The sequence below is a fragment of the Gigantopelta aegis genome, chromosome 6 (assembly GCF_016097555.1).
Source record: "Gigantopelta aegis isolate Gae_Host chromosome 6, Gae_host_genome, whole genome shotgun sequence".
NCBI lineage: Eukaryota > Metazoa > Mollusca > Gastropoda > Neomphalida > Peltospiridae > Gigantopelta > Gigantopelta aegis.
The window spans coordinates 67,645,573-67,672,819 of record NC_054704.1 but is presented as its reverse complement, the minus strand read 5'-3'; the positions used below and the strand labels follow the sequence as shown (position 1 = coordinate 67,672,819).

Sequence of the window (27,247 nt, the reverse complement as noted above, 5' to 3'; positions counted from 1 at the left end):
GCGTATGCTGTGGATTCGTACGGTAGCAATTAGCCCCATATTTGCATATAGGTTTATTTCCCAAATCCCGCTTCTTTTGAGTGGCCATAGTAAATTGATTTGTTATTTAATTCCACCAATATATTTTTAGCACTACAGTTACTGCGTTTTATTACGACTTCACTTTTAACTTCTGATATGTGGATTGAAATTAAAAAAATATATATATAACATGATATATAACATGGTTATATAACTGAACAATAAAGTAGTGGATGCATTCATACTTCACAAATTACCTTTTTTTTTTAAATTTAAAAATTACTTTCAATGGAAGGATAGAAGAATATAATGTTTTAAACACTCTCATCACATTTTAATTACGGTTAAATGGCGTTGGACCACACATATGAGAGAGGAAACCCACTGCCGCCACGCAATGGGTTAATACTCTTTCTGTTTAGCAACAAGGAATCTTTGTTATGTAGCATCTCACAGACTCAGAGAGGATGGTACATTACCACGGCCTTTGTTACATCACTTGTGGAGCATTGGCTAGAACGAGAAATAGCCCAATGGGTCCACCGACGGGCATCACATCATCCTATGCAGTACATCATCCTATAATATGGAATAATTAATTAATAATATGGAATAATTAATTAGCCTCCAGACTAGCTATAATTCAACCAAAAGCCATAATGTTATTATTTTTTCATAATTCTAGAATTTTATTAAAAATAAAATATATAGAGGATTAGTCACAAGTATTTTTTAATATGGAAAATATCAACCGAGTCAATGTTAATCGGTATTTGTCGAGGCTCTGCCAAGACAAATGCCGATTAACTAGACGAGGTTGATATTTTACATATTAAAAAAAACGAGTAGCGAATTCTATTTATCCTATAACACTTCTAAACTAACATTCTAATTACATTTTTAGTAAATCACAGTACTAAATTTTCGCCATCGATAATATGACGTCATCACGATTAGCACAGATTAGTTTGACGTCACGCATTTTAAACAAATCTTTGAAAACGTTACGCTCAGGTACACAGGTCTTGTTGGCTTGTAAGCAAATGACCCATCCATTGCAACAAATTACCTAGAGACCTTGCAGATTTGCATACCATTATTAACCGGGTTAATAAAGTAAATTATCACATGGGTTTATGACATGGATATCATGGGTAAGTTATAGGATAAATGGTATTTTACACTTATTTTTAATAATTGAAATGGGTTGTGATTTGTTGGGGGCGGGCAGTTTACAAGCACTTATATTATAGGTCGTGACGTCATCAGACTTGTTTACACGGGAACCTTGGTAAAATGTTAGACTGTTCACCTCTCGATACTAGTACTTAATGCTGATAGTATGGGGAAGCGCAGCAGAAAAAAAATATTGACAGAGGAATAGTCGAAATAAAATCGGGTACGGAAGAAAGGGAAGTGAAAATACCACATATTTATCATTTAATAACAAAATGGTAAGTTAATGTCGGTGTTTTATTGTGTGTTGTTTTGCAATACCTTCTTTTGATACTGTTAATTATGTCAGTACACAGTGTCAGTTCATTAGGTAAACCTATTACTAACAATTTTATATGTAACTTGTAAGCCAGTAAGGACGTCTCGAATCACTGAATCGCACTTCCTCAATTTCTGTATCATTTGGGGGGGGGGGGGGGGGGGGATATATACCTCAGTGGTAGAGCGAGTGTCTGAGGTACGATTGGTTGCAGGATTGATCACCCTCATTTTCCACGGTCTCAACAAGTTTTATACTGCCCTGTCAATGAGAAAGTGATGCTTTATTATTGTCCGAACCAAATTGTTAACAACTACAAAAAATTACTCTCCTAACTTTAATTGACGTTAGATTTCCTCCAAAGTTTATCCAAACACAAATCATAAAAAACCCACTACAAATATACAGATTCCACACATGAGACTGCAACGATTTCGCCGATATTGTCTTTGCTGAGATTGCATAGGGAAAAATACATGCAGTTTTCTGCCGTCTGCCATGTTGCTTGTTTATGGAATACTCTTCAAGAGGGGTGAAAGCCTCCAAAGTATGTGACACAATTAATATGAAATCGATGATCTCTAGTGGTATCTTTAAAATAATAATAATAATAAAAATTAATAATATGACGTCATCACGTTTGCTTTTATATCATAACAATAACATGTTATGATGTTGTTAGATTAAGTCCTATCCTTTCACCCCTCTTGAAGAATATTCCATAAAAAGTCAAAATGGCAGCTGATACAAAATTACATGCTTTTTTCCCTATGCGCTCTCAGCGAAGTCGATATAGGTGACATGGTTATCATCTGGTATGTGGAATCTGTGTCATTGTAATGGTTTTTTCAAGATTTGTGTCTGGACAAACTTTGAAGGAAATCTAACAGCAATTAAAGGTAGGAGAGTAATTTTTCGTAGTTGTTAACAATTTGGTTCGGACAATAGTAGGAATATGCAGTAGGTCATGTGGTGGCAATGGGTTTCCTCGATCGATCTCTTTCTTGACTAAGTGTCAAAATAATTATAATTACACTTTAAACTGTTCAAATGTTGTTGAACAAACATTTAGTTTGTTTCCTTTTTCCAGTATCATGAGGTATCATACTCTTAGTCCGGAGGGACGCAGTAAGTGTGGATCTTGTTACATACCCTATATATAGCCTGTATTAAAAACTTGTGGCACCATGTTTCAGCTGTTTCTCAATCGAAATAGTGCAACAAATGGACACACAAACCAAAAATGTTTAACCTAAAATACTCAAAAAATCCTGATTGAACTACTTGCATCATTATTAACAAAGTAAATCTTCAATGACAACCTGCCATTATCCCTGCCATTTTTAAATTTGCTAAGTAGAGGGAAGCAACTTGCCGTGCACCTTAAGAACAGTATTAACTTAACGTGCCCCGTGCACTAATCATACTCTCTGTTACTGTTTGAAGTTCATTCAAAACACTTAACTTTTTATTTCTTTGAAATGTTGGACATTTTACCAGTTTTTTTCCCCACTGGATGCTTATTATTGAAGAGCCCAATATTTTATGTGAATCATAGTTCTATTATTGTGTCAGTTGTGCAACGTAGATTTTTGCGAACAACCAGTCAGTTATGTACATGGTGAATTGTAATTTCTAAAATTAGAAGTTTCAAACTTAATGATCACCAGAACTCTATTCCGAAAATGTATCTATTTTATACTGTTCAAGACTTATTTTTGGACATCAGTAGTTAAATTGTAATTTATCAGTTATGTAAAATAAAACATAATTCACATAATGGTTATCTAGGTAAAAATTAAGTCAAACAACTTTTGATTACCTACATGTAACGGGTCAAAATTGGCTGAAATTTCATATAGTTTGGTATGTTAAAAAGACTGCCAGCACAAATCAAAATCTGCTGGACCAAACATGATTGAAACCAGCCAATGTGTCAAACATAAAATAATTGCTGGTCCTATGGGATGAGAGGCAAAACAAAATCTCCCAGCCTGTGATGATGTTGACTACCAAAAATTGCAATGATGAATTATTTTAGAATAATCCATTTAAGTGATTTAGGAAAACACTAGGTTATGGCTGGGGTTTTTTTTATAGAAAGACCCATTCTGTAACTTCTCTCTCTCTCCCTCTTTCTATCACTTTCTCTCTCCATCAGTGTTCGAAATAAGCACTTGTCGTTTTGTCCTGACAAGTGAAAATCTGCTCGGACAAGTAAAATGTACCATAATGGTTGTCCAGTGGACAAGTAAAATGTTCAATGCAATTTCATTTTGAGCAAAAATACAGTCCTTGAACTTGAATAAAACAAAACATTTGGAGAGTGAAAATATTACTGGATACGTAGATGTTGCAATGTACTTGTCCGGTGTACAAATGCAGAATGCTACCTATTTCTATCGCTGTCCATCTCTTCTCATATTCCCTCCTACCACTTTCTTTTTCTCTTTCTTACCACCAATAATTTGCCTAACTTAAGAGTTTTTAACAATCAGTTCTTTTTTCATTTTTGTAGCCTTCAGAAAATGTTCATGTGAAAGTTATTGCAAGATGTAGACCTCTCACACCAAATGAAACTTCTAAGGGAAGTAAATCTGTGGTGAAAATATCAGGTGACAAAGTTATTGTGGATGCTGCTGGAAAGGTAAGTTCGTTTATGAACTTGAATCTTTTTCAGGTGCAGTTAGTTCTTAAAATTACCATAATACCAAATTTCAGTACGGGTATGGTTTTAGTATCAAGTAATATCTCAGTGGCATACAAACCCTAAAGTTTTTATTCTTAAGACTTCTTAATTTACACTAAAAATCTGTGTTGATATATAGAATAATACTGAAGCTATTCTGTATTTTATGATTGTGATTAGCAAATGCATTTTTTTTAAAATTTATAATAAGCAATATTACAGTTTTGCTTAAAATGTATTTGGTATTAATATTAGTACACTCATTATTACAGCAACACTTGACTGTTCTTCCTGAAGTGTCCAACTGTATATACTTTGTACCAGTAAATATATGTGTACAGCAACACTTGACTGTTCTTCCTGAAGTGGCCAACTGTATATACTTTGTACCAGTAAATATATGTGTACAGCAACACTTGACTGTTCTTCCTGAAGTGGCCAACTGTATATACTTTGTACCAGTAAATATATGTGTACAGCAACACTTGACTGTTCTTCCTGAAGTGGCCAACTGTATATACTTTGTACCAGTAAATATATGTGTACAGCAACACTTGACTGTTCTTCCTGAAGTGGCCAACTGTATATACTTTGTACCAGTAAATATATGTGTACAGCAACACTTGACTGTTCTTCCTGAAGTGGCCAACTGTATATACTTTGTACCAGTAAATATATGTGTACAGCAACACTTGACTGTTCTTCCTGAAGTGGCCAACTGTATATACTTTGTACCAGTAAATATATGTGTACAGCAACACTTGACTGTTCTTCCTGAAGTGGCCAACTGTATATACTTTGTACCAGTAAATATATGTGTACAGCAACACTTGACTGTTCTTCCTGAAGTGGCCAACTGTATATACTTTGTACCAGTAAATATATGTGTACAGCAACACTTGACTGTTCTTCCTGAAGTGGCCAACTGTATATACTTTGTACCAGTAAATATATGTGTACAGCAACACTTGACTGTTCTTCCTGAAGTGGCCAACTGTATATACTTTGTACCAGTAAATATATGTGTACAGCAACACTTGACTGTTCTTCCTGAAGTGGCCAACTGTATATACTTTGTACCAGTAAATATATGTGTACAGCAACACTTGACTGTTCTTCTTGAAGTGTCCAACTGTATATACTTTGTACCAGTAAATATATGTGTACAGCAACACTTGACTGTTCTTCCTGAAGTGGCCAACTGTATATACTTTGTACCAGTAAATATATGTGTACATTTGTACATCTATTACTAATTTGGATTAATTGATGTATTTCAGGAAACTACTTTTTCATTTGATGGAGCCTACTCTCCTGACAATACCAATGTAAGTTATTCACAATAACTGAAATGTTTGTCTGGGTTTTTTTATATCTGTGGTTGCATGCTTTTAGAGGTTGGGATTTTTCAGATTTAAGCATTACCCACAACTGATGATCATGTATTTGGTCTTTAATTAAAAACAAACATGTCTTACCTTTCAAGATCTGTCAAATGTTTTAGGATGTTTTGGCATCAGTGTTATTTTCATCCCTGTGATTATGAATTGTTTACTTGATTTAATCAAATTCTATTCGTTGTCTGAGGTTAATGGATTTTGATGTTAAATTTATATTCTAAGAAATGCGATTTTTCAGATGGTATTGATAACAAGTGAGCAAAAAATTAATGTTCAAACAGTCCATAACATCTTTTAGATGTATTTTGTTAGTTTGAAGAAATGAATCTTTTAAGTCCCTGAATAACAAAAATGTTCCTTTTTTTCAAACAATTACAGAGTCAGATTTACCATGAGAAATGTGAACCACTGGTACATCGAGCGATGGAGGGATACAATCTCTCCATCCTTGCTTTTGGAGCTGTGAGTTTTTCATATTTTGTAATAGATATTTTATTATGGTCATATAATATGCCTTTTGTAGGTTCTGTTATTTTTTTAAATGATATTCTGTGTGTTTGAAATATTTTATTAAAGTACGGTGTAACTTTATTCCTTTTTTTTTATCTGACTTTCGTGTAGGTCTGAATATAGGAAGATTACAATTAAAGATTATGTCTGCTTTCCTGCATCTCAGCTGTCTGAACTTTTTATCTATTACTGCCATTCTCTGATTTGCAACAAGGGACTTTAGTATTTATTTACAGCCACCAGCCAGGACAGAACACATCCATGCCTATGATGAAATGATGAACCAATCATGAATTACTGAATGAAATATGAAATAACCTAATACATACTTGTATTGATTCACATCTCATATAGCTATATCCCATCTTGTTTATGCCCAGATTTATGTCTTTCTTGCTGATGCTGTTTTAAAAATAAGATGTGTTGATTGTAACAACTATCACATCTTAGCTACTCCATTTTTATACTCTCTAAATGTCATGCCTAGATGGTGTTTGAACCCCCCCCCCAAAAAAAACCCCCACCAAAACCCCCCACCAAAAACCCCCACACGCACACACACACAAAAACCCACATTAACATATCAGATTTATGCATTTGAAATATGTTTACAATTGTTTGTTAGTAGCATTGCAATATCAATAAGTTTATGCATTTGATTTTGTTTAGTGTATGTTTACTATTAACACTGCAATATGATTAGATTTATGCATTTGACAGTGTATACATGTACTTTTGTCCACTATTAGCATTGTATTTTGACTTGGTCACAAATTATTGTTAAAATATTGTGTATTAATGTTGTAACATTTGGGTATTTGTAGACTTCTTCTGGAAAGAGTTACCTCATGAATGGAAGTGAGAGTGATCCTGGAATTGTTCCTCTGGTAAGTATATTTCAAGTATTGTTTACTTTGTTTTGTAAAACGTCAATGAGTACTTCATGGTAATTATATTTTGTTTGTGATGTAAAGAATATTTTACACTCTACCTAATAAAATAATGTGAGAATCTGATTGAAACTTTTATTTGCAGCTGAATCAGAGCTTGTTTAAGCAAATTGGAGAGCGCACGACCAAGAAAGAGTTTCTACTCACAGTGTCCTACTTGGAGGTAAGTTACAACAAATAGGAAAGTAGGTATGACCTGGCATAATTAATAATGAGAATAACATCCATTCTAGTTATCCATTTTTCCATCCATTCATCCATATAGCCATCTATCTACAATCCATCCATCCATCCATCCATCCATCCATCCATCCAACCATAAATTCAACAACCAAAAAATCATCACATTTTAAACATTTATTTATTAATCAACACAGCTCACAGTTTTAACAAAATCTTTGCACTTACCTTTGTTCATTGATATATCTTTGTATCATACAAAAAAGCTGATTGCACTTTGTGCTTGGATGTTGTTAAACATTCATTCATTCATTCATTCACTTTTAAGTACATCAATGTGTTATCCCATATTACTGATTAATGTCCAGTAAATGATAGTATGATAATGATGTATTTTGGTATGTTATAACACTACAGACATTTTAAAGTATGATGATTTTTTTTCTTTATTTGTTAAAGATTCTTGATGAAAAGATGACAGATCTGCTGAATCCACACACTAACCCGATGCAGATTCGACAGCATCCTCACAAGGGCATGTGAGTCGGACCAAATCACTTTACTATTACCATTATGGTTGTATAATATCCCATTTCAGTTTAGTGCAGCAAATATGATAAATATGATTTTGTTGCTTTATATATTTGAGTGTGTCTAATTTTGCTTAATATAATTATATGCATATATGCAATGGACTGTCCAAACTGGGACCTGTGTAATGTGAATTTCTTTTTATCCTGCAACCACTGTTTCTATTGGCAGAGTATGATGACCAATTAAAGCAAAGTCATAAATGTATACTAGCAGATTATGACTTTTGACGTCAAGCATATGATGTCACACGCATAGCTACAGTACAAACTTGTTCATTTGACCTCTAGGTCATCGTACAATGTGGCTGAAATAACAGAAATAATAGCTTTTCCCCTTAATTTTTATTGTCTGCATGATAAAAATAATAACTAGTTATTGATGTCGGATATTGCTTGGCAGAGCCTCACGGAATTTCCCATTCTTACCGGAACAGGATAAAGCAGATGTCTGACATCATTAACTAGTTATTCTCTATGTAAACCGGTATGATCTGAGAGTTCTATTCAGTAATAATAGCTTGTGCGAAATCTGTCTAACTCGGCACTAAGTGCACACTGACACAGTTTGTTAGTCCCTTTTGAATCTGGTTTAGAAATACAAGTCTCACAGTTCTTACCTTCAGCTGATGTCCAGTAACCAATATATTTTTCATGTTGACATGTTAAACACTCATTCTTTGTGTCTGAATTTTTATTGCAATATTATAATAATGTACAAAGTTGCCTTGATGAGAAAAATTGTGTGAAAATAATAAGTGTCATTTAAATATTAGTTACATATACTGTAAATCATAAAATGTTAGCAAACGTAACATTTTAGCAAAATTGGTGATTCCATACAAGACGCTGGTATTTCATGACACTAAATATAAAGACACGTACAACAACTGTTCCAAAAAACGTTTTGTGTGATTGTTTTTTCAATTAATTAGATTTTGCTAAATTTTGAGATCATTAATATTATCTGATTTACAGTATTTGATGGTCAGTATTGTGATGATTTTCTGTTTTTATGTATCAGTTACAAGTTCCTTTGAAACAATTATTACATGTAGTGGATATTTTCTAGATACGTTAATTGACTGTCACAGATGATTGTTTGATATTAAATGTGAATAACAAGTTTGCATTTGATATGTTTTAGATACGTTGATGGTCTGTCGGAGATGATTGTCCGCACCTGGGATGATCTCACGCTGCTGTATGATCAGGGATCGAGAGCTCGGAAGATCGGAGCGACTGATATCAGAGCCCATAGAGCTAGGTATTATAAACACAAACATTGTCCAAACCCCCCCCCCCCTAAAACCCCAGTTAAAGCATGTACACTTTTGTTGTATTTTCTTGCCCTCAATTTATGCAATTAATGGGGTGGGGGAGAGGAGGGTGAAATATTTTTAACCTTCTGACTACTGCAGGTGAGATCTCGCCTGACGTCACGCTAGTCCACCTAGTGTACACTGTATACAGAGCATTCCCCAATTCATATTTACCGCCGTTTTGCACACAACACTCACTGGAAACCGTTTATTAACAGGAAACTGAAGACAACTCAGCTTAATGGGTCTTTAGATTTTTAATTTTCAGTGGTAAATGTGTTAGAATTTTGAGTTGAAAAAGTGGTTTTCGGCAAGTATTTTTTGCTTAACAACATTGGCCGCACATCGCGATCATTTTCAGGAATCGGTAGCTGATTGTGACAGCTATTTTGATAATAAATTTGATCGTTTTATCTACAACGAAAATCACCAAATATTGGGATATGAATCGTAGTTAGTTTTTTAAAAATATTCTGGTCAGAAAGCCACTCTTATTGGGAATAATGGAAATAAATACTGGACAGCTGGCCACAAATACCTGAAGTAAACGCGACTTTTTAAAAATGTTTGCCTAATTTTAATACAAATTAACTGATCTAAAATATCATAAAAATTAGAAAAATACACAAAAATAATACTTACCGATTCAAATATGAACTTTATTTTATGTGAGTAAAAAATATAAAATTGTACCCACTCCGCATGTTTTTTGTCCAAAATTAATCCAGTAGTCTAAAGGTTAAGCTGATTTACATGTTACAACATTGCTGCCACTGTAACACAGAGTTAGACAATGTAATGTTATACTGTACCGTAGATATCATTATATATTCACTTCTAGACTATATATAGTTTACTGGTGGGTATCTGTATTCTGCTGGCATTGTTATCTACCATCATATTTCAGTTTTCTCTAGAACCCATTTTGTGTTCACTGTTACAGGGTTCTCACTGAACTTTCTCCACTGGGGGTCATTTGAACTTTCTTGTGAAATTTGGGGAGTCCCATAATAGGATTTTAAGTTAAAATTTAAAAAATAAGAGTCCTGTCCAAGTTCCATCCTTCAAAAGACACTTTTCGAGGGTCAGTGAGATCCCTGCTGTTACATATAGAGGTTGGAATTCTCCTTGGATCAGCTGTTTTCTTCTTATGGAACATTGCGTTTCCTTGCATTTTAATCATCCTTTCCTCCAAAATGTGTCAGATGGCACAGATTTTAACCTAGGATTTCAAGAATTTCCGGGACCCCTCTAGATTTCCTCTTTTTTACAGTTCACCAATTCCCACCCCTGCATATATTGTTTCATTTTACTGTGATATTCCCTCTGCTCTCTGTTAAGTCGTGGTTTACTGCGGGTTCACTTTTAACTATTTGTAATACAGGTCACTGAGAATTGAAGTCACATTATAAACTTTATTGCAGGTAATGTATTTCATTTTGTATGACGTGTGTACAATATTCTAATTTTTCTAATTCTGATATACTACTTATAATACTTGAGCAAAAAATGGGTTACAGAAAACTATTATTTTCATAATTTTGAATGCTTGTATTATTTGTATTGCAGGGCTCACTCTGTGTTCTCAATCAACATTGAACAGAAGGAGAGACAGTCCAGTAAAGTTGGTGTCAGATCAACTATCTGCCTGGTGGATCTTGCAGGTTAGTCTCAACATACCTGTTACAAAATTGAAAATTAATACTTAGTAAAAAAAAAGTTTCTTTGTTGGTGTGTGAAATCTATTTATCTCACTTCTCCTTTTTTTTAACGTGCATTTATTGTTTAGTATTTAAATATAGATTTTTCAAACAACATGAACAATTATGAAATAGGTTAGCAAATAGTTATTTTTCAGATGAGTTCAATACATTTTATACTGCATATATATATTTTATATATGCATTGTAATTTATTATCAGAACATTAATGTTCATAAAAGCAAATAAAATTAGTTTTATCATTCTGACTATCGGCTTTATTTTTGACAAAAACCACATTGAGGGGTTACAGATTTATAATTTTTACTCATATTTTTTGCTTAAATGTTTTATAAATACATAAAATAATGATTATATGTGAATCGATAAGTGTTATTTTTGTGGGGTTTTCAAATTTTAATGATATTTTAGATCAGTTAATGTTAATTAAAATTAGGCAAAAAAATCTATAAAGTTGCATTTGTTAACAGATGTCCATTATTTATGGCTATTATATCCAGAATGTTTTTTTAAAATCAAACTACGATTCATATCCCAATATTTTGTGATTGTCAAATTTATTATCATATTAACTTTTACAATCAGCTATCAATTCCTAAAAATGACTGCAGCATTCTGAAAATACTTGCCGAAAACCACTTTTTCAATTAAATATTTTCAAGTCTTTTTCATAAAAAAAAAATAAAATAAAGCAGCCATTATCAAGAGTAGTGTTGGTCAGTGTTGTTCTATTATTGTTTCCGTTTAGTGTCATGTGCTAAACAGTGGAAAATATGAATGAGTGAATGTACTATATGTACTATACAGTATACAGTGTTGGATATCTCACCTGCAGTAGTCAGAAGGTTAAGGACTGCAAACTCTTTGAAACACAATTGATAACTGAGGTCGTCAGTTTTACAAACCCGATAGAATGTCCTATTATATATTTGAGGTACTGGATTTTGTTTGTAAATTTATGATTCTTATTGTGTTTATTTATTTTCTAGGAACTGATACTGGAGGAAGTACTGAGCCTGATGTTATTGCCGGGTATGTTTGAACATTTGGATATATGGGTGGGTCTTGAGTAAGTTGGGTTTTAGGTGTGTTGTTTGAGTTGTTGGATGGATTGGATGGAAAGAGAGAAATATGCATACATGGATAGATGGACACTGTTGTCACTATTATGTCAACATAGTTTCTTTTTTTAAATTTTAATGTGTTATTTTTTTGTCAGCATGGTCTCTTATTTTCTATTGTTAAGCAGAACTAAAGAACGAAACCTATACGTTATTAACTTCTGTGTTTACTAAGATGTTGATTTGAGGTTTTTAATTTGCAGAACTCAGGGTCTGCTTCATGTCCTCAGTGCTTTGGGGGACTCCAAGAAGAAAGGAAGCCACGTTCCGTATCGAGAGTCAAAGCTCACACGATTGCTTCAGGTTGGTTTTAACCCTTGGTATTATATTCGATGCACTGCTGAATTTTCCTCGATATTTTATGGTTAAAATTATATCATCCAACTGTCCTCTGCTAATTTAAATATTTCGCATTTACCACTTTTGACTGAGAGCTGTTATCACTGAGTATAAAACTGAAATCAGCTTTGATATATTAATGACTTTGATAAGATGTTTGGCATGATCTTTTTGACTTGGTACACAATAAGTATCACAAATCTTATTATATTTATTTAATATGTGACATTTGATGGATGGTAGAAATTTTAAATTGATTCTTTATAAACTAAAACTTTATATTCTCTTTCTGTTTATGGAAAACAAAACCCACACCAATATACAAACAATGTGGTCTACTCAATATGGAACTAATAGTGAGTTTATGCTGCTAAGTGATTTACTGTGTTTTGATTTACTAAACATTTACAAAATGTTTTAATATTATTCTTCCATAAAATGCAGAAAAAATGTCATTGCAGAAGATGGTTCATGGTAAAGATAAAAGAAAATTAGTAGTATATTTAGAATTATATTAGATGTTTGTAATTTTAAGATTTTGTTTTAATTTTTGGTAAATTTATAAAGGAATAATTTACATATTTAGTAAAATAGTATGTTCGATATATGAACTAAATCAATGTATTTGTTCATTATGATGTTTATTTGTAGGATTCCTTGGGAGGAAATGCTCTCTGTCTCTTCTTTGCTTTAGTTTCTCCAGTTGGTAAGCTTATTTTATGTTGTCATTTAATTGTACGACTTGTATGATAGTTGACCTGTTAGAAAAAACCCATGATATCTTCAAATCAGTTGTATCTTTGATATTTAATTATATTTAGTGAACAGTACACTGTGACAAAGGTGTACTGTTATTTAAATTTTCACTTTCAAATTAAAGGGACAGACATTAGTTTTTAAACACTACAGCCATTTATGATCTCTAAAATCAAACATTACTTACATTTTATACTTTAGATTATCCATTTCCATAGAACCAAAGTATTTCTGGTCATCCTGGTGTTTCTAATACCAAAAATAATCTTTATTCATATTTTTAAGGATATTGTAACTTTATCCAAATGAGTTAAGTTACAGGTTTGTAAATTAACTAAAATTCATATCCATTTTTTACGAGTTAAAACTAGGGTCTGCACCTTTACTATTTAACCAGGGCTTCTAGAAATTTTATAAAAATACCACTAGCCATGGGATCAGTGATTTTATAAATGTACTAGCCATAATTAAAAATCAACTAGCCCTACTTTACTAAATAATAGTAATAATCAGATATGTCATCTAAAGAGGGAGATAGAGGTTAAAAAACACAAACACTGGGGGGTTGGCAGGGGGTCAGGATATTCATATTTACAAAATAGACGTAACTGTAACATTTGACTCCTTTGTTTTTTTGGGGGTGGCATGGCAATAGTAGTTATTTACTAGCCCAGCATTGAATATCACTAGCCATGGGAGTGGGGCTACCATAATCTAGAAGCACTGATTTAACATTAGCATTGGTTTTGTTATTCTGTCATTTTTATTTTTTTAATCCTGTTTTTATTTTTATGTTTCAGACAAGTCATACCAAGAAACCTTGTCTACTCTGCAGTATGCAACATTTGCCAGAACCATTAAGAACCATGTGAAAATGAATATGGTGAGTACGTCTTGAAAGTAAAAAATAAAGTTTGTTAAATTATTTAACAGCACCACTAAAGGACATTGATTCTGTCTTGAAAGATGTTTGGTATAGCACTAGGATTGCAGAGACCGGCCTCGGTGGCGTCGTGGCAGGCCATCGGTCTACAGGCTGGTAGGGTTCAGATCCCAGTCGAGGCATGGGATTTTTAATCCAGATACCGACTCCAAACCCTGAGTGAGTGCTCCGCAAGGCTCAATGGGTAGGTGTAAACCACTTGCACCGACCAGTGATCCATAACTGGTTCAACAAAGGCCATGGTTTGTGCTATCCTGCCTGTGGGAAGCGCAAATAAAAGATCCCTTGCTGCCTGTCGTAAAAAGAGTAGCCTATGTGGCGACAGCGGGTTTCCTCTAAAAACAGTGTCAGAATGACCATATGTTTGACGTCCAATAGCCGATGATAAGATAAAAAATCAATGTGCTCTAGCGGCGTCGTTAAATAAAACAAACTTTAGGATTGCAGTGGTATAGCATGAGGTAAAGTGCCTGGAGCTCTAATAGTCTCAGGACCTGCAAATCTTAGAGACCATCGGTAAAATGTTTACACACACCCTGCCATTCATATCTAAGCTGCTGTGTTATGCAATGACCGTACTCATGGTTTCATGATAATATTTTCTGTTATGTGGTTAGCTTGTTAAAATCCTCAAAAAAGTCTTTGTATTGTCAGGTTTTCTGTCACAAAATAATTTGAATGTACATGATACAAATAAAAGATACAATAAGTGCCATTTCTAGATGGATCTGGGTTTGAAATGTTTTGGAATTTGACCCTGTATTTGATTCATTTCAACATAATTTGAACAAAAATTCCCTTAAATGGACATACCCTAGTTTCAACCTGTGAAAATTAACACTAAGTTTAGTTAATCTACAAACCTGAAACACATTTGGATAAAGTTACAATTGAGTGAAACATGAGTCTGTGACTTTGAAATGGTGAATTACCCTCTTAATAACGGACTAAAATTCAAATCCATAACTGTTTCTTCTCAGATAGACGCACCTGCATTTTTAAAAATTTGAGAATTACATTTTGTGATATTAAACCACCAGGATGACCAAAAACACTTCGAATGTATGGAAATTGATAATCTAAACCATAAAATGTAAGTAAAGTATGATTTCAGTTATCAAAAAAGGCTATAATAGTCAAACATGTACCTTAGTGTTTAAAAACTAGGGTATGTCCCTTTAATAGCAATTATGTAAAAATTACAGTGTATTACAGGCCATAAATCCCTTAATTGCCATGATTTTAGTAAACATAGTTTTACCCTTGGTACCCTCTTGCAAAAGCCCTGATAGTTGCATGCTATAAAGTTTCATGACAGAGTCTGGTAACAGGTATTTGTAAGTTGTTAGGCAGTAGACAGACCTGTGGGATTTAGCTTAGAACCAGTGGTGGCAGTTGGTGTGTATAACCATGAAAAGGGTCTAATGAATTCAAATAATTTTGTATTTAACATAATGTATATTTTCAAAGGATCTGTTTCTCCTTCACCTCATGGGACCCGATGGCTAATCTCTATTTTTGTGCTGAGGTGTCATTAAACATTAATTCATTGGTTCATTTGTTTGTTCGTTCGTTCGTTTGTTCGTTCGTTCGTTCATTCATTCATTCCCCTCATGGGCTGTGACTCTTCTAATTGAAGTGTGCGATTAATTTCTGTGTCTACTTTGTTGCAGGATGAAATAAATGATGTGATAGCAGAGCTGAGGGTGGAGATCTCAAAGTTACGAGACAAGATAGCTGCTGCCGCAGAACCCAGCAGAGATGATGTTGATAAAATGGAGGTGAATGAAGCTTACTTCTATACAAAAAGAGTTCATCCTGTTGGGAATAATTGCTGCTAGGGTTATTTTTTAACATTTGGATGCTGCCATCATAGAACTGACCTACAACACCATTTTTGTTTTTGTTTTTTATATGTATACCAGTATATATTTTAGTTATTATCCAGTCAAACCAGTGCCCCATGACTGGTATATCAAATTTGTTAAAAACTATATTTATTCAAATAAATGAAGTGGCTCGGCAAACAGGTGATACCGTAAGCCTATATAAATTCCTCTCCACGAGATGTTACATACTGTATAATTTCTTTTCAACATTACCTGTCCTCAACATAAGTGAACCTTCCCCCCCCCCCCCCCCCCTATGCAAGTGGTCTGGTCCGACCATCCCAACAGCCAATGGGATGGCCCAAAATTCTTCTACTGTATGCTCCCTGTAGTTCCGGTCATGTGACTATAACTTCCTTCTTTTTCTCTTCGCTGTCGCGTTCGGACATATCAAATATCAAATGCCAGTGTATGTGCTGTCCTGTTTAAGAAAAAGTGTCACAGTATATTGAGTCTACCTGTACAAAAAGCAGCACATATCTACAGCCACCATTAGCCAGAATGTACAGTTCTCCTGTATATTTATTCTCAGTCTGAAACTAACACTAATTCTAGCTTTATTCCTAACACTATTGTTCCAACTGAACAAATAATCAGGACTCAGTATTTCAACTGCAGTGAAATTACACAACTGCCAGGATATTTTATGCCTGGAACATACCATTGCTTACAAAACCACATAAAAATGCCTTTCTGCTATACAGTATGGTTAGCCTATGTAGACAGTTTCCTCTCATTTTCTAGACCTATCAAAATGACTATATGGTACCAAATAGTTGAAAACGTACTGAGATGTTGTAAAAGAAACATTATTTTTCGTTTCTTTATTGAATGTGTTGTTTTCGTTACTAGGGACTTGTCCAGGATCTTCAGATTGCCAAGCGACAGACATGGGCCGAGAAGGAGAGGCTGTCAGCGAGATATGAAGAAGAAAGGAAGATAAATCTTGCTAACAAGGTAACAGCTGCCTAGCAATAATTATGTTTAGATGACTTGAGTTTACACATTTATTCAGCGAGGAGAGTTCACATAATACTCCTGAATCTAGCACAGAATTAAAGTGAAAATAATTTTATAACACTGAACATGACTTCCAACTATAATATTTATATAAAGAACCATATTTTTTTTTTACAAACAACCAATCACTGTTTGCATATTTGCATTTGATAATTTTGTTTTATAATTGTTGTTAAACCTTTAAATAAATTACTGTCGTATAGTAAAATTATTTTAGCCCAAAAGTTGCATATGATAACAAAAATTTGATCAGCTATATAATATATTAACATACTTTTATTGATCCAGGCATGCATGGATGTGAACGTGATGTTTACTTTCAGGATCATTTCTCATGTTATTAGTTGAGAGTTAAATGTTGCAGGGGTGGGAATTCTCCTCGGATCAGCTGTTTTCCTCTCATGGAACATAGCTTTTCCTCGCATTTTAATCGTCCTTTTCTCCAAAATGTCAGATGGCACAGATTTTAACCTAGGATTTCAAGAATTTCTGGGACCGCTCTAGATTTCATCTTTTTTACAGTTCACCAATTCCCACCCCTGATGTTGACTTTGTCAGAACAGATTTATTTGGTATCTATGAAGATTTTATTTTCTTGTTATTTATTCTGATCACATTTTAAACTATTGAAAATATTTTAAAAATTAATTGTAGTCTAATTATGTTGTAAAATATTTTACATTCTGGAAAACTAAGATATATTTGTTACATAGAGCATGTTTTGAGACCTAATTACAAGTGGACATGACATTTCTTGTATTCTGTTCAGGGAATATTGGAGTGGGTGATTGACAGCATGCAGCAAGGAAACAGAGAGTTGCAAGAGAAGATGATCATGTTTCAGAAAGAAAAAGATCAGGTATAAAATAAATTTACTTCAGTGAAACCTCTAAAAGCCGGACCCTCTGTAAACCGGAATTCCCTCAAAACCGCATGTGTTTTGTAGCCCCTTTTTACAGCATAGAACCCAGATTTTTTACTTGGTCCTGAGGGTGTCCAGTTTAGATGAGTTTCACTATATTTTGTAGATTTTGTAGAATGTCCAGTTCATTTTATTTCTCTTTCATGTGCTATGCTTTCTACTTAACCTAGCATCTCATCAAATTAAAGTTAATACCATTTTTTAAATTTGATTGGCTGACAAAAGTTTTAATTATAATGAAACTTGTTGTTTTTAAATGCATTAGTGTTGTTCCTTTTGCTAATTATGGCAAATAATCATATTCACGTTTGAAAAATTCCAGTTTAAAATTATAATTTTTACTGTTTTTTCATTTTTTTTCCATTTTTAATCAACAGGTAGAGGTATAATGGGGTTTTTTGTTTGTTTTTAGCTGACGTTACAGTACAAAGAGAAGCGACGTGTTGTGGATGAAATGAAGGACGATTTACAGAAGCGGATTGCAGAATATGCCAAACTCACAGAGAAAGGTTTACTTACTTTTGAAAACTATTCATCTTACATTCATCTTTTAAAACTCACTGCTGTACTCTACCTCAATTTTAATAGTAGCTGGTGCATAGAGATAGAAATTTGGTTTCTAAAAAATTAAATATAAATCTGTTAGCAATAACATAGAGTAATCAGTAGTCGTGATCATCACATTTTTTCTCAAGCTTGTGAGCACGCGCAAACCAATGACGTCACATTTATTAAGAAATGATAAAACAAAACTTGCTGGTCTGTTAAGAGAATATGTCCAAAATGAAAAATGCAGTGATTTACATCATTCGTTTTTTCATCAGTGAAAAGTCAGTTTTCTCTAATACCAAATATATAAGGGTCCAGAGACAGAAATTGCCAAACATGTAAATAGAATGGGGTGCTCGACTATTCGTTACGTTTTACATAGTATGCCAAAAGTGGGTTCTATTTAAAAACTTGCTTTGGCAAATGAATTTGGCAGGAAATATTAATAACAAATAGTGTGTTATATACAGCAAACGACTAATTATTTAAGTAAATAATATTTGTTTTATTTCTTTTCGGTGACACATGTTTACTTTACTATTTGTTCTTAGGGGCACAACTATTGATTACTCCAGGATATATAAAAAACCAAACATTTTAGGCTAATTTTAAAAATCATTTGGGGTACTGATAATGATGAGGAAAATTAAGTACACTGTGTTGATTTTTGCATGTTAACAATTTTTTTTTATCTGTTACAATTTATCAGGAAAAGTATCCGAGTCGGATACGAAAATGAAAGTGAATGCCATCCATGACTTGAAAGAAAAACTGAAACGAGAATCAGAAGCTTTGAAACAGCTGAAACAACAGCTAAAAGATGTCCAGGACAAACAAAAGAATGAAAGAGAGGTATGACATTGTTTTCTCACAGCTTTACGCTTTAAACAAATATAAATTTGCCACTAAAATCAGTTATTGGGACATATGGATTTTTCGATTTTTAGAGGTAAAATTAAATTTAATAAACACATTGACTAAATTACTGTTCAATATCCAGAGTAATAGGGATTTAGGCTTTTGGTAATGGAGTATTATGAACCAGACCATGTTTAGCTTTGTTTTAGATTTTGTTGGGGGTGGGATTCGAAAGTTTAATTTACATCCATTACAATAATCCTATTATAGTTTTATCTTTTGTGCATTTTTATATCAAGTAATCAATATGGATACAAATTTAGTGTACTTCAGTGGTGTTCTTATGGCTTTCAGAATGCAAAATCTCAAATGACAGCCCTGAAAGGTAATGCTGATCTCAGACAGAAAGTTGAGGTAAGTCTAAGAATGACATATTTAATAACTTATCAGTTAAGTTAACCAGTGTTAGTGTGCTACTCTGTCTATAATTCTATCTGACAAGAAAAAAAAAATTCTGTCTAGTCCACATTTCACTCACTGATCCAAATGATCAGTAAAGAAATCACAAATGCAACCTTTATTTTAGATTGTAAAACAATCGGTTTATCTTTTAGCATAAAAAGTACTATTTTATGGCAGTTAAAACAAATGCATTCTAAACAAGCAAAACTAAGTTGTTGGTTTTCATACTAACTAGATGTACAATGTTAGTTCCACAACTTGTTATTTTTACGGTTCTCAGGATTTACGGTGGAGGAAATTGGCACCAATTAAACATAAATAGCTTCCATTGGTTTGACTGTCAAATGCCAACTTCTTTTGTGTAACTGATGGGAGAAAAACTGAAGTAAATTTACTGAAAACAAAGTCAGAATTTCTCATTTGCACTTTTAATTTTTTTTAATTTGCATTTATTAGATGCGTTAATAAAGATATTCATTTTAGTGTGTACCAGTAACAATACAATAATATTATGACTTATTGATTTACAATATGCTGAAAGATTAGAAAGCTATCTGTATATATTGTGAAAAAAAACACATTCTTCTGGGAAAAGGTAAATTACCAAACAGAAAGTAAAGATAATACTTTAGTGTGTATTAGCTATTGTTAAAACGTTATTGTATTTTGTATACGGTAAAAGAATTGATGTTTGTTTCTAGAGGGAAGAGCGTCAGAGGATGGAGGCTGAACACAAGTTTCTGGTTAATGAGGAGCTGGAGAAAGTCAAACTGGATGTGGAGAATGAAAAGGCAGACATTCAGGTGGGTTACAGAACTGAAGTAAAGTCTGATGGTTACCTGTAGCTAATAATATCTTATGTGACACAGGGTTCATAGCCTTAAAGACCAAACAAATTCAAAGAGTTTTACCTGCCATTTTCAAAGACTTTTACACAGGGGTCAAAGACAATAAAATGTGAAAAAAATACCAAATCAGTTTGTTTACGTTGCTGTCCATGGCAATTTTTTTTAGCTTTTTTACATGCATCATAACAGATTAAACCTTGTAACTGGAAAATATCAAATGCATGCAGCTGTAAAAGATAACATCATTGCTTTGACTATGATTTGTGAGAATTTAAAGACTTTTATTACTATTCAAAGACTTTCAATGAATTTAAAGACAGTGAATTTAACGAACCCTAGCTGGTGACATATCTGGTGATGTTCTGTGTACTAAAAGTATTAATATAAGAATTTTAATAACCTAACAAACATAACTTGTGTAATCAGTTATATTAATAATCGTTAGTCATGTATATAATATGTATCTATATTATTATTATTTGTTTTTAAGCAAAAGTCTGGGTTTTTTTGCTAGAGCACATTGATTTATTAATTGACTATTGTTGATAATTTTGACATGTAGTCTTCAGAGGAAACCTGCTACATTTTTTTCTATCATTCCTCATTCCAACTAAAGATCCATGACTGGTATATCAACAGTTGCGGTATGTGCTATCCTGTCTGTTTGAAGTGCATCCCTTTTGGGGTTTTTTCTTCTTTTTTTTTTGCATCTCTTGCTGCCAATTAAAAACTGTAGTAGGTTTGATTCTATGACCCAAGGACCTTAGACGAGTACTCTAGCAACTGAGCTAAATTCCATCCTTTGTTTTTAATCAATGAACATTTGTACCTTCAGCTGCAAGCTGCAGAAGGAAAGCCATACACAACACAAGAAGGTGCTGCTTTGGAAATGGAGCTTGCAGAATTACGTTCAGAAAAGTCTGTTGTAACACTTAAGGTTTGTTTTTATATTTTACATATGGTATTTGTTCCTGTGGATTCAAATGTTTTCTTTCAGGAGTGGGTTTTTTATTCTAAAAAAACTTGTGACGTTCAAAATTGAGAAAGATGTAGATAGCTATATAAACTGATTGCTTGACATACTGTCCAAGAATTATATGCACAGAGGTTATCCCAAAATGGATTAAAGTTCCATATATGGTTAATATAAACCAGTGGTATATGCATAAAGTTATAACTTTGAAATATAAAACATAATTTTTTTCAAAAACTGACATCTCTTGGACATTAAAGTTAACTTCATAATAAAACTGTAAAAAGTCTTATTCCTACTTTTGCTTTCAAGTAGGGACTGCAAAGCATCTTACAAAATATCCACACTAAACATTCCAAACTTTATTTGAAACAGGATGACATTGTTATTCATACATGATTTTCAGAAAGTATGCAAAAAGCTGCAAACAGGGAAAATTGCACAAATTATGTCAGTATTTAAGGAAGTTAACTCAATGATCCTTTTCTTTTTAGCCAAAACACAATTTTAATGCAGAATTTTTATAACATTAAAATAGTCCTTATTAAAAATTAAAAATGTAATGTCATCTCCTGTTATTTGACCACAACTTGGCAAAACATATTTTTGGTCTGGTTTTAATATTACTCTACTAAAGTTTACCTTTAACTTAAATTCCAATGTTAATGTGGTATTAGCATTATAATATACTGTGCATTATGTCAAAATAAGAATGTTTATTTAAACTAGATTTTCCAGTCACAAACTTCATTAGCGTATTTCTTTGATAAATTTCAGATTTGATAAATCACCAGATAATCTGATGTAGTTACTATAAGTGTGAAGATGTTGTAACAAATGTATTTAATTTGTAGCTGCAGTGTCTCCAGAAAGAGAAGGAACATGTGACTCAACAACTTGAGGACGTCTACAAACTTCACCGCGAGGAGATTGAGCTTCAGCAACTACAGCACTTCCAGGTAACACATTAACAACTACAGCATTTCTAGGTAACACTGTTAACAACCACAGCACTTCCAGATAACACTGTCACAGACATACACAGGAATGTTTCAACATTTGTGTTTCGTTGTAAATGTGTCGAGCAAAAATAATTCAGAATAGTTACAATTCAGATGTACATCTACGATTTTTTGATACCTTAGTGTAATGTAATTTTGATCATGAGTAATTGTATTGCTAGTTCAGACTTTTTAAAAATATTATTTAAGCATTTTATTTCCATTTCATTATGATATTAATAAAATATTGTTGAAACATTAAGAACATTCTGCAATTTAGACATAGATTCTGTTATTTAATAATTTATTTCTTTTAGCATTTTCTATTTTTTTTGTTCCTCAATGTTGAATTCTGTTTTTAGACGTTCCGAAACTACCGTGAGATGTTTGAGGAACAGAAAGCCGCAATTGAACAGAGATATCGAGCTCTGCTGGATGACTCTATCCAAGATGCTGTTTTCTTATCCACCAGAAATAACGAACTTGTACAAGAGAACCAGACTTTGAGCCAGAGTGAGTTGTCCACTCTCATTAAGACATATTTCCAAATATATATTATTTTAAAATTGCAATTTTGGAGGTGAGGTAAGGGTGGAAAGGTCAGACATTATTTTCAAATATTTGTTTTAATTTATTTAAAATCGTGGGTTTTTTAAAGTTTCATACTGCTTAACATTTCAGTGTTACCTGGTTAAAGGCTAATGTCATATTGTTCGTGTCGGTCTGATAATAGTTTTATTCACCACTTTAAGTGGTGCTACAAATATCCATCTTTTGTGCAGATTTAAATGCCAATTTTATAAATTAAAAATGTAATTTATTTTCTAAAACATTTGATTTGTACTTATGCAAGAGACTAAAGTTACTGACAAAAGCTCTTTAAACAAAACAAACATATTTAGGATGTTAATTCAGTGTTTTACTTTATTGCAGAAATTGCTGAAATGAAGGATGTGATCACCAAACTTGGAGGACGGATTCCATCTTAATTATCTGCTATATTCCGTCTTTACCAGTCTTCAGTTGTGATATCATCATGAGTTACATTACAAAAACTGATTGTAGCCACTTTTTCTAAGAGGCAGAATAATTTGGATTTTTCTTCAGTATTTGTGTAAACACACATACTCCTACATACAGATACCAACTCGACAAACTCTACATGATGAGATAAAGACAATGAAACACTACTGATCCATAAATCAAAATCATTGATCAACTGCTAGTCAGTTGGTTGCATTTTTATTGGATGCATTTATACTGACACACAATTTAATATTTTCTGTGATATTTTGTTTGGTGTGGGTTTTATTTTTTTATTTGTCCATTTATTCATTTAACATTTAACAATCTCCTAAATTTTTATTGATTGTTATTTTGGTATATTAACCAGCAATGTATTATCTAAACTGAATATTTATTTTAATATGTGATTTGCATTTTAACCAGTCTTATTATGGTTAGGCATTGTCCATTCGTCCGTCTGTAAACGTTTTGTTTCCCGGAGCATATCTTTCTTATCAATTCATATAGGATCATCAAACCTTGCATGCAAGTACAACTTGGGATGGTGGTGTGTTGTGTATGATAATTAGGTCACCATGACCTACTTTTCATGCTTAAATGCACATTAAAGGAAATCCTATCCAGACCATATTTCCTTGTCATTTCATATAGAATCATCAAACCTTACATGCAAGTACAACTTGGGATGGTGGTGTGTCATGAACCATAACTAGGTTACAGTGACCTACTTTTGATGGGCATATCATGTTCCTCACATGTACTCTTGTTTAAATATACCATGACTCAAGCTTTTAGAGTTTTAATATAGCAAAATAATTGCCTTGTGACAGTTACTTTATTTTTTTATTCAAAAGGATTTTTCCATACACAAGTACATGTGATATTGGTTATATAACTTAGTTTTACGGGATATAAACAAGAAAATAGTACTTTGGTTTTTATTTTGAACTTAAAGCTAACAATGTTTGGATTGAGGAGCTATATTAATTAACAAGGAGCAGGATGGGCAGTTGATATTGTAGGAACCTAGAATTAAATTATCTAATAATCTAATATGTTTAACACTCTTAAATTAAATTGTTTCTTGTCCATATATTTTCTTTGCATCTATACATTTTATTAGTCTCAAAACAAAAGAAAACTTAATGCGTAAGACACCTACATGTAACTATGCTGTCTTTGTGCAAATTTTTTCAGTTCATACCAAAAAAAAAAATTGCTGCAATTTTTACATGACTTCGAGATCTGGGGCCTAATTCACAAAGCTCTCCTAGGCTGTGCTAGACAACAAAGCATCCTCTTTGTAAGTCTTTTAGCGTTGCACTGCGAGATCGCAAAGTTGCGAGAGTTTAGTAAATAAGGCCTCTGGACTAAAACTGTTTTCTTCAAGGTATACTGCTGATCCGTCCAAAACGTATTATAAAATGTAACTTTTGCTATGGACGTGTACATGTGAAATATCTAAAAACGATCTGTGATAATATATATATAATTCCATTACTTTTTATCTTTATAATTATATGCATATTATTTACCTACTGGTACTTATACATTACTTGATTTACACACGTGAAGAATATCATTGCTTTACAATACACAGATTTGCTTATTGCCTCAATATAAAAAAATCTATTTAGGAAACATTTGTTTCCTTTGAAAAGCATTATTTTATTATATCAGACCCATTCTCACTTTACTAATGCTGCATTCCCCACGAATATTTTTAAGCATTTATAATAGATTATCTATTTCTTTTTTCACTGTCATTTATGTCTACTATTCTTCATTTTTATTCAACATCACCTGTCCTCAAACTAGTACATATTCCCATTGGCTGTTGGGATGTTCGAACCAGACTACTATCCTTAGGGGAATATACAATAATTTGAGGACAGGTGATGTATTTATAAAAGAGAAAATACTCCAAGTTTTCTTCAATTTCCTTTGGCTGTTATCAGGTCTGTATCACATTTTAAAAAGTAGATGTATGATAACAACACTCAAATTTGTTGATTGGTAAAACAAACAAGTTTATTAAAATTGTAATTGTGCTTGTTTTGCATTAGCATGTGTTATAAGGTGGGGAGGTGAGATTGTAACTTCAATCAAAATGGATAATATGGAACAGTATTAATTAACTATTTTAATATTTATTATTGTTATAATTTCAATTTCTGTTAATGTGTGTTACAATTCAGCACTTTAATATTTTGCCAGGTACTTTATTTTCACATTGACTTTAATATTAACACCAGGACAAGATGCATAAATGTTAAAAGTTATGTTTGCATTTTAATATCATTTCTGTGAGGGATATCTGCATTTCGTTTGGGTTAATCATTACTTGTAATTATGCGACTTGTACATGTATTTAAAGTTTTGAAAGCTATCGATAGTTTAACATGAGTTTTTCAAACCCAGGTTAAGTGTCTACACAATGAAAAATGCAGAGCTAAAATTTAACTGGGTTAGTTTAACTCTGAAACTGTACAAGAGCTCCACTATTACCTTGGTTAACTTTAGCTCCACTAGCTAAAAGCTGATGGGGAAATGGCAGGTGTGTGGCATGGATAGCTATAAGATACAAGTATGTTGCGGTTTGAGAGACAAGGACTGGGATGTAGAGGTGGACAGTGAAAGAAGTTGAAAGATAGGAGTTGCCATATTGGGAAGAAATGAGATGGAATTCAAGAGTAAAAGGGAAAGGAAACAGTGGGATAAAAAAAACCCCAAAAAAACCCTTTAGCTCCACTTTTACATGTCTGTTTAGACTAAATAACCTGGGTTAAATCATGATGTCTCAACTCTGCTATAAAGGTTCCTTCAGTTCTTTGTTTACTTCACTTGTCATAGAACACAAAAACCTAGCGAAAGCTAAAAATCTAACATTGAAAAATAAATATTATTAAAAAAGGAAGTATATAAAAATAGGCTACATATGAATGTAAATGACTTTTGTCAGAAATGGAATATTGCTAGTACGTCATCAATTTTTTTTTTTAATTCTTTATAGGCCAGAGACAATAACCTGCATTATTTTAATGTCGTATAGATGTAATACAGATTTAACACAGGTTAAAACATGGCATTTGGAGACACATTTCAGTGAAATATTTAATCTTGAGGGGATACATTTTCAAGTTTGTTTCCTAAAGATGGCCATTAAACAAACCATCATTTGTCTTGCCATACTGTAACCATGTTTTGCAATTAATATTGAGTCCTCTCGGTTACCTAGTAAATGTTGAATGTGTGAACACTTCAACTTGTGATCAGTTTAAAGAACTTAGAAATTTCAAATACATAAGTATTTTTCTATACATTGTGGGAAATATTTTTTTACTGATCTAAGGTGATGAGTTTATGTACTATGCTTTATATCTAATGTTGTAACATTCCTTTTGATTACGTTTTATAATGGTATTGTTATGACAAATACAATTTTGTATGTTTACAAGTCTATTAAATATTTTTATCCTGTTTTGGTTTGGTGCAATTTTTACTCTAATAAATGTTTGTTTTGTTTAACACCACCACTATTGGATGTCAAACATTTAGTAATTTTGACAGTCTTAGAGGAAACCCGCTACATTTTTCTATTAGTAGCAAGGTGTCTTTTATATATACCATCCCACAGACAGGATAACACATACCACAGCCTT

At 32.8% G+C, this 27,247-nt stretch overlaps 1 protein-coding gene across 1 annotated transcript; it reads left to right on the top strand.

Annotated features, from left to right (window-relative positions):
• Positions 1 to 1,356: 1,356 nt before the first annotated feature.
• LOC121375200 (chromosome-associated kinesin KIF4-like) lies at positions 1,357 to 27,065 on the top strand. The gene is made up of 24 exons (XM_041502498.1): positions 1,357 to 1,475; positions 4,035 to 4,163; positions 5,486 to 5,533; positions 5,984 to 6,067; positions 6,940 to 7,002; positions 7,151 to 7,228; positions 7,705 to 7,784; positions 8,983 to 9,102; positions 10,727 to 10,821; positions 11,868 to 11,910; positions 12,203 to 12,302; positions 12,990 to 13,044; positions 13,895 to 13,977; positions 15,711 to 15,818; positions 16,779 to 16,883; positions 17,716 to 17,805; positions 18,281 to 18,377; positions 19,127 to 19,269; positions 19,630 to 19,689; positions 20,439 to 20,540; positions 21,421 to 21,522; positions 22,413 to 22,517; positions 22,922 to 23,072; positions 23,493 to 27,065. Exons 1-24 carry the CDS (start codon positions 1,473 to 1,475, stop codon positions 23,546 to 23,548), a joined length of 2,100 nt encoding a protein of 699 aa, XP_041358432.1. The 5' UTR covers positions 1,357 to 1,472; the 3' UTR covers positions 23,549 to 27,065.
• Positions 27,066 to 27,247: the final 182 nt, after the last annotated feature.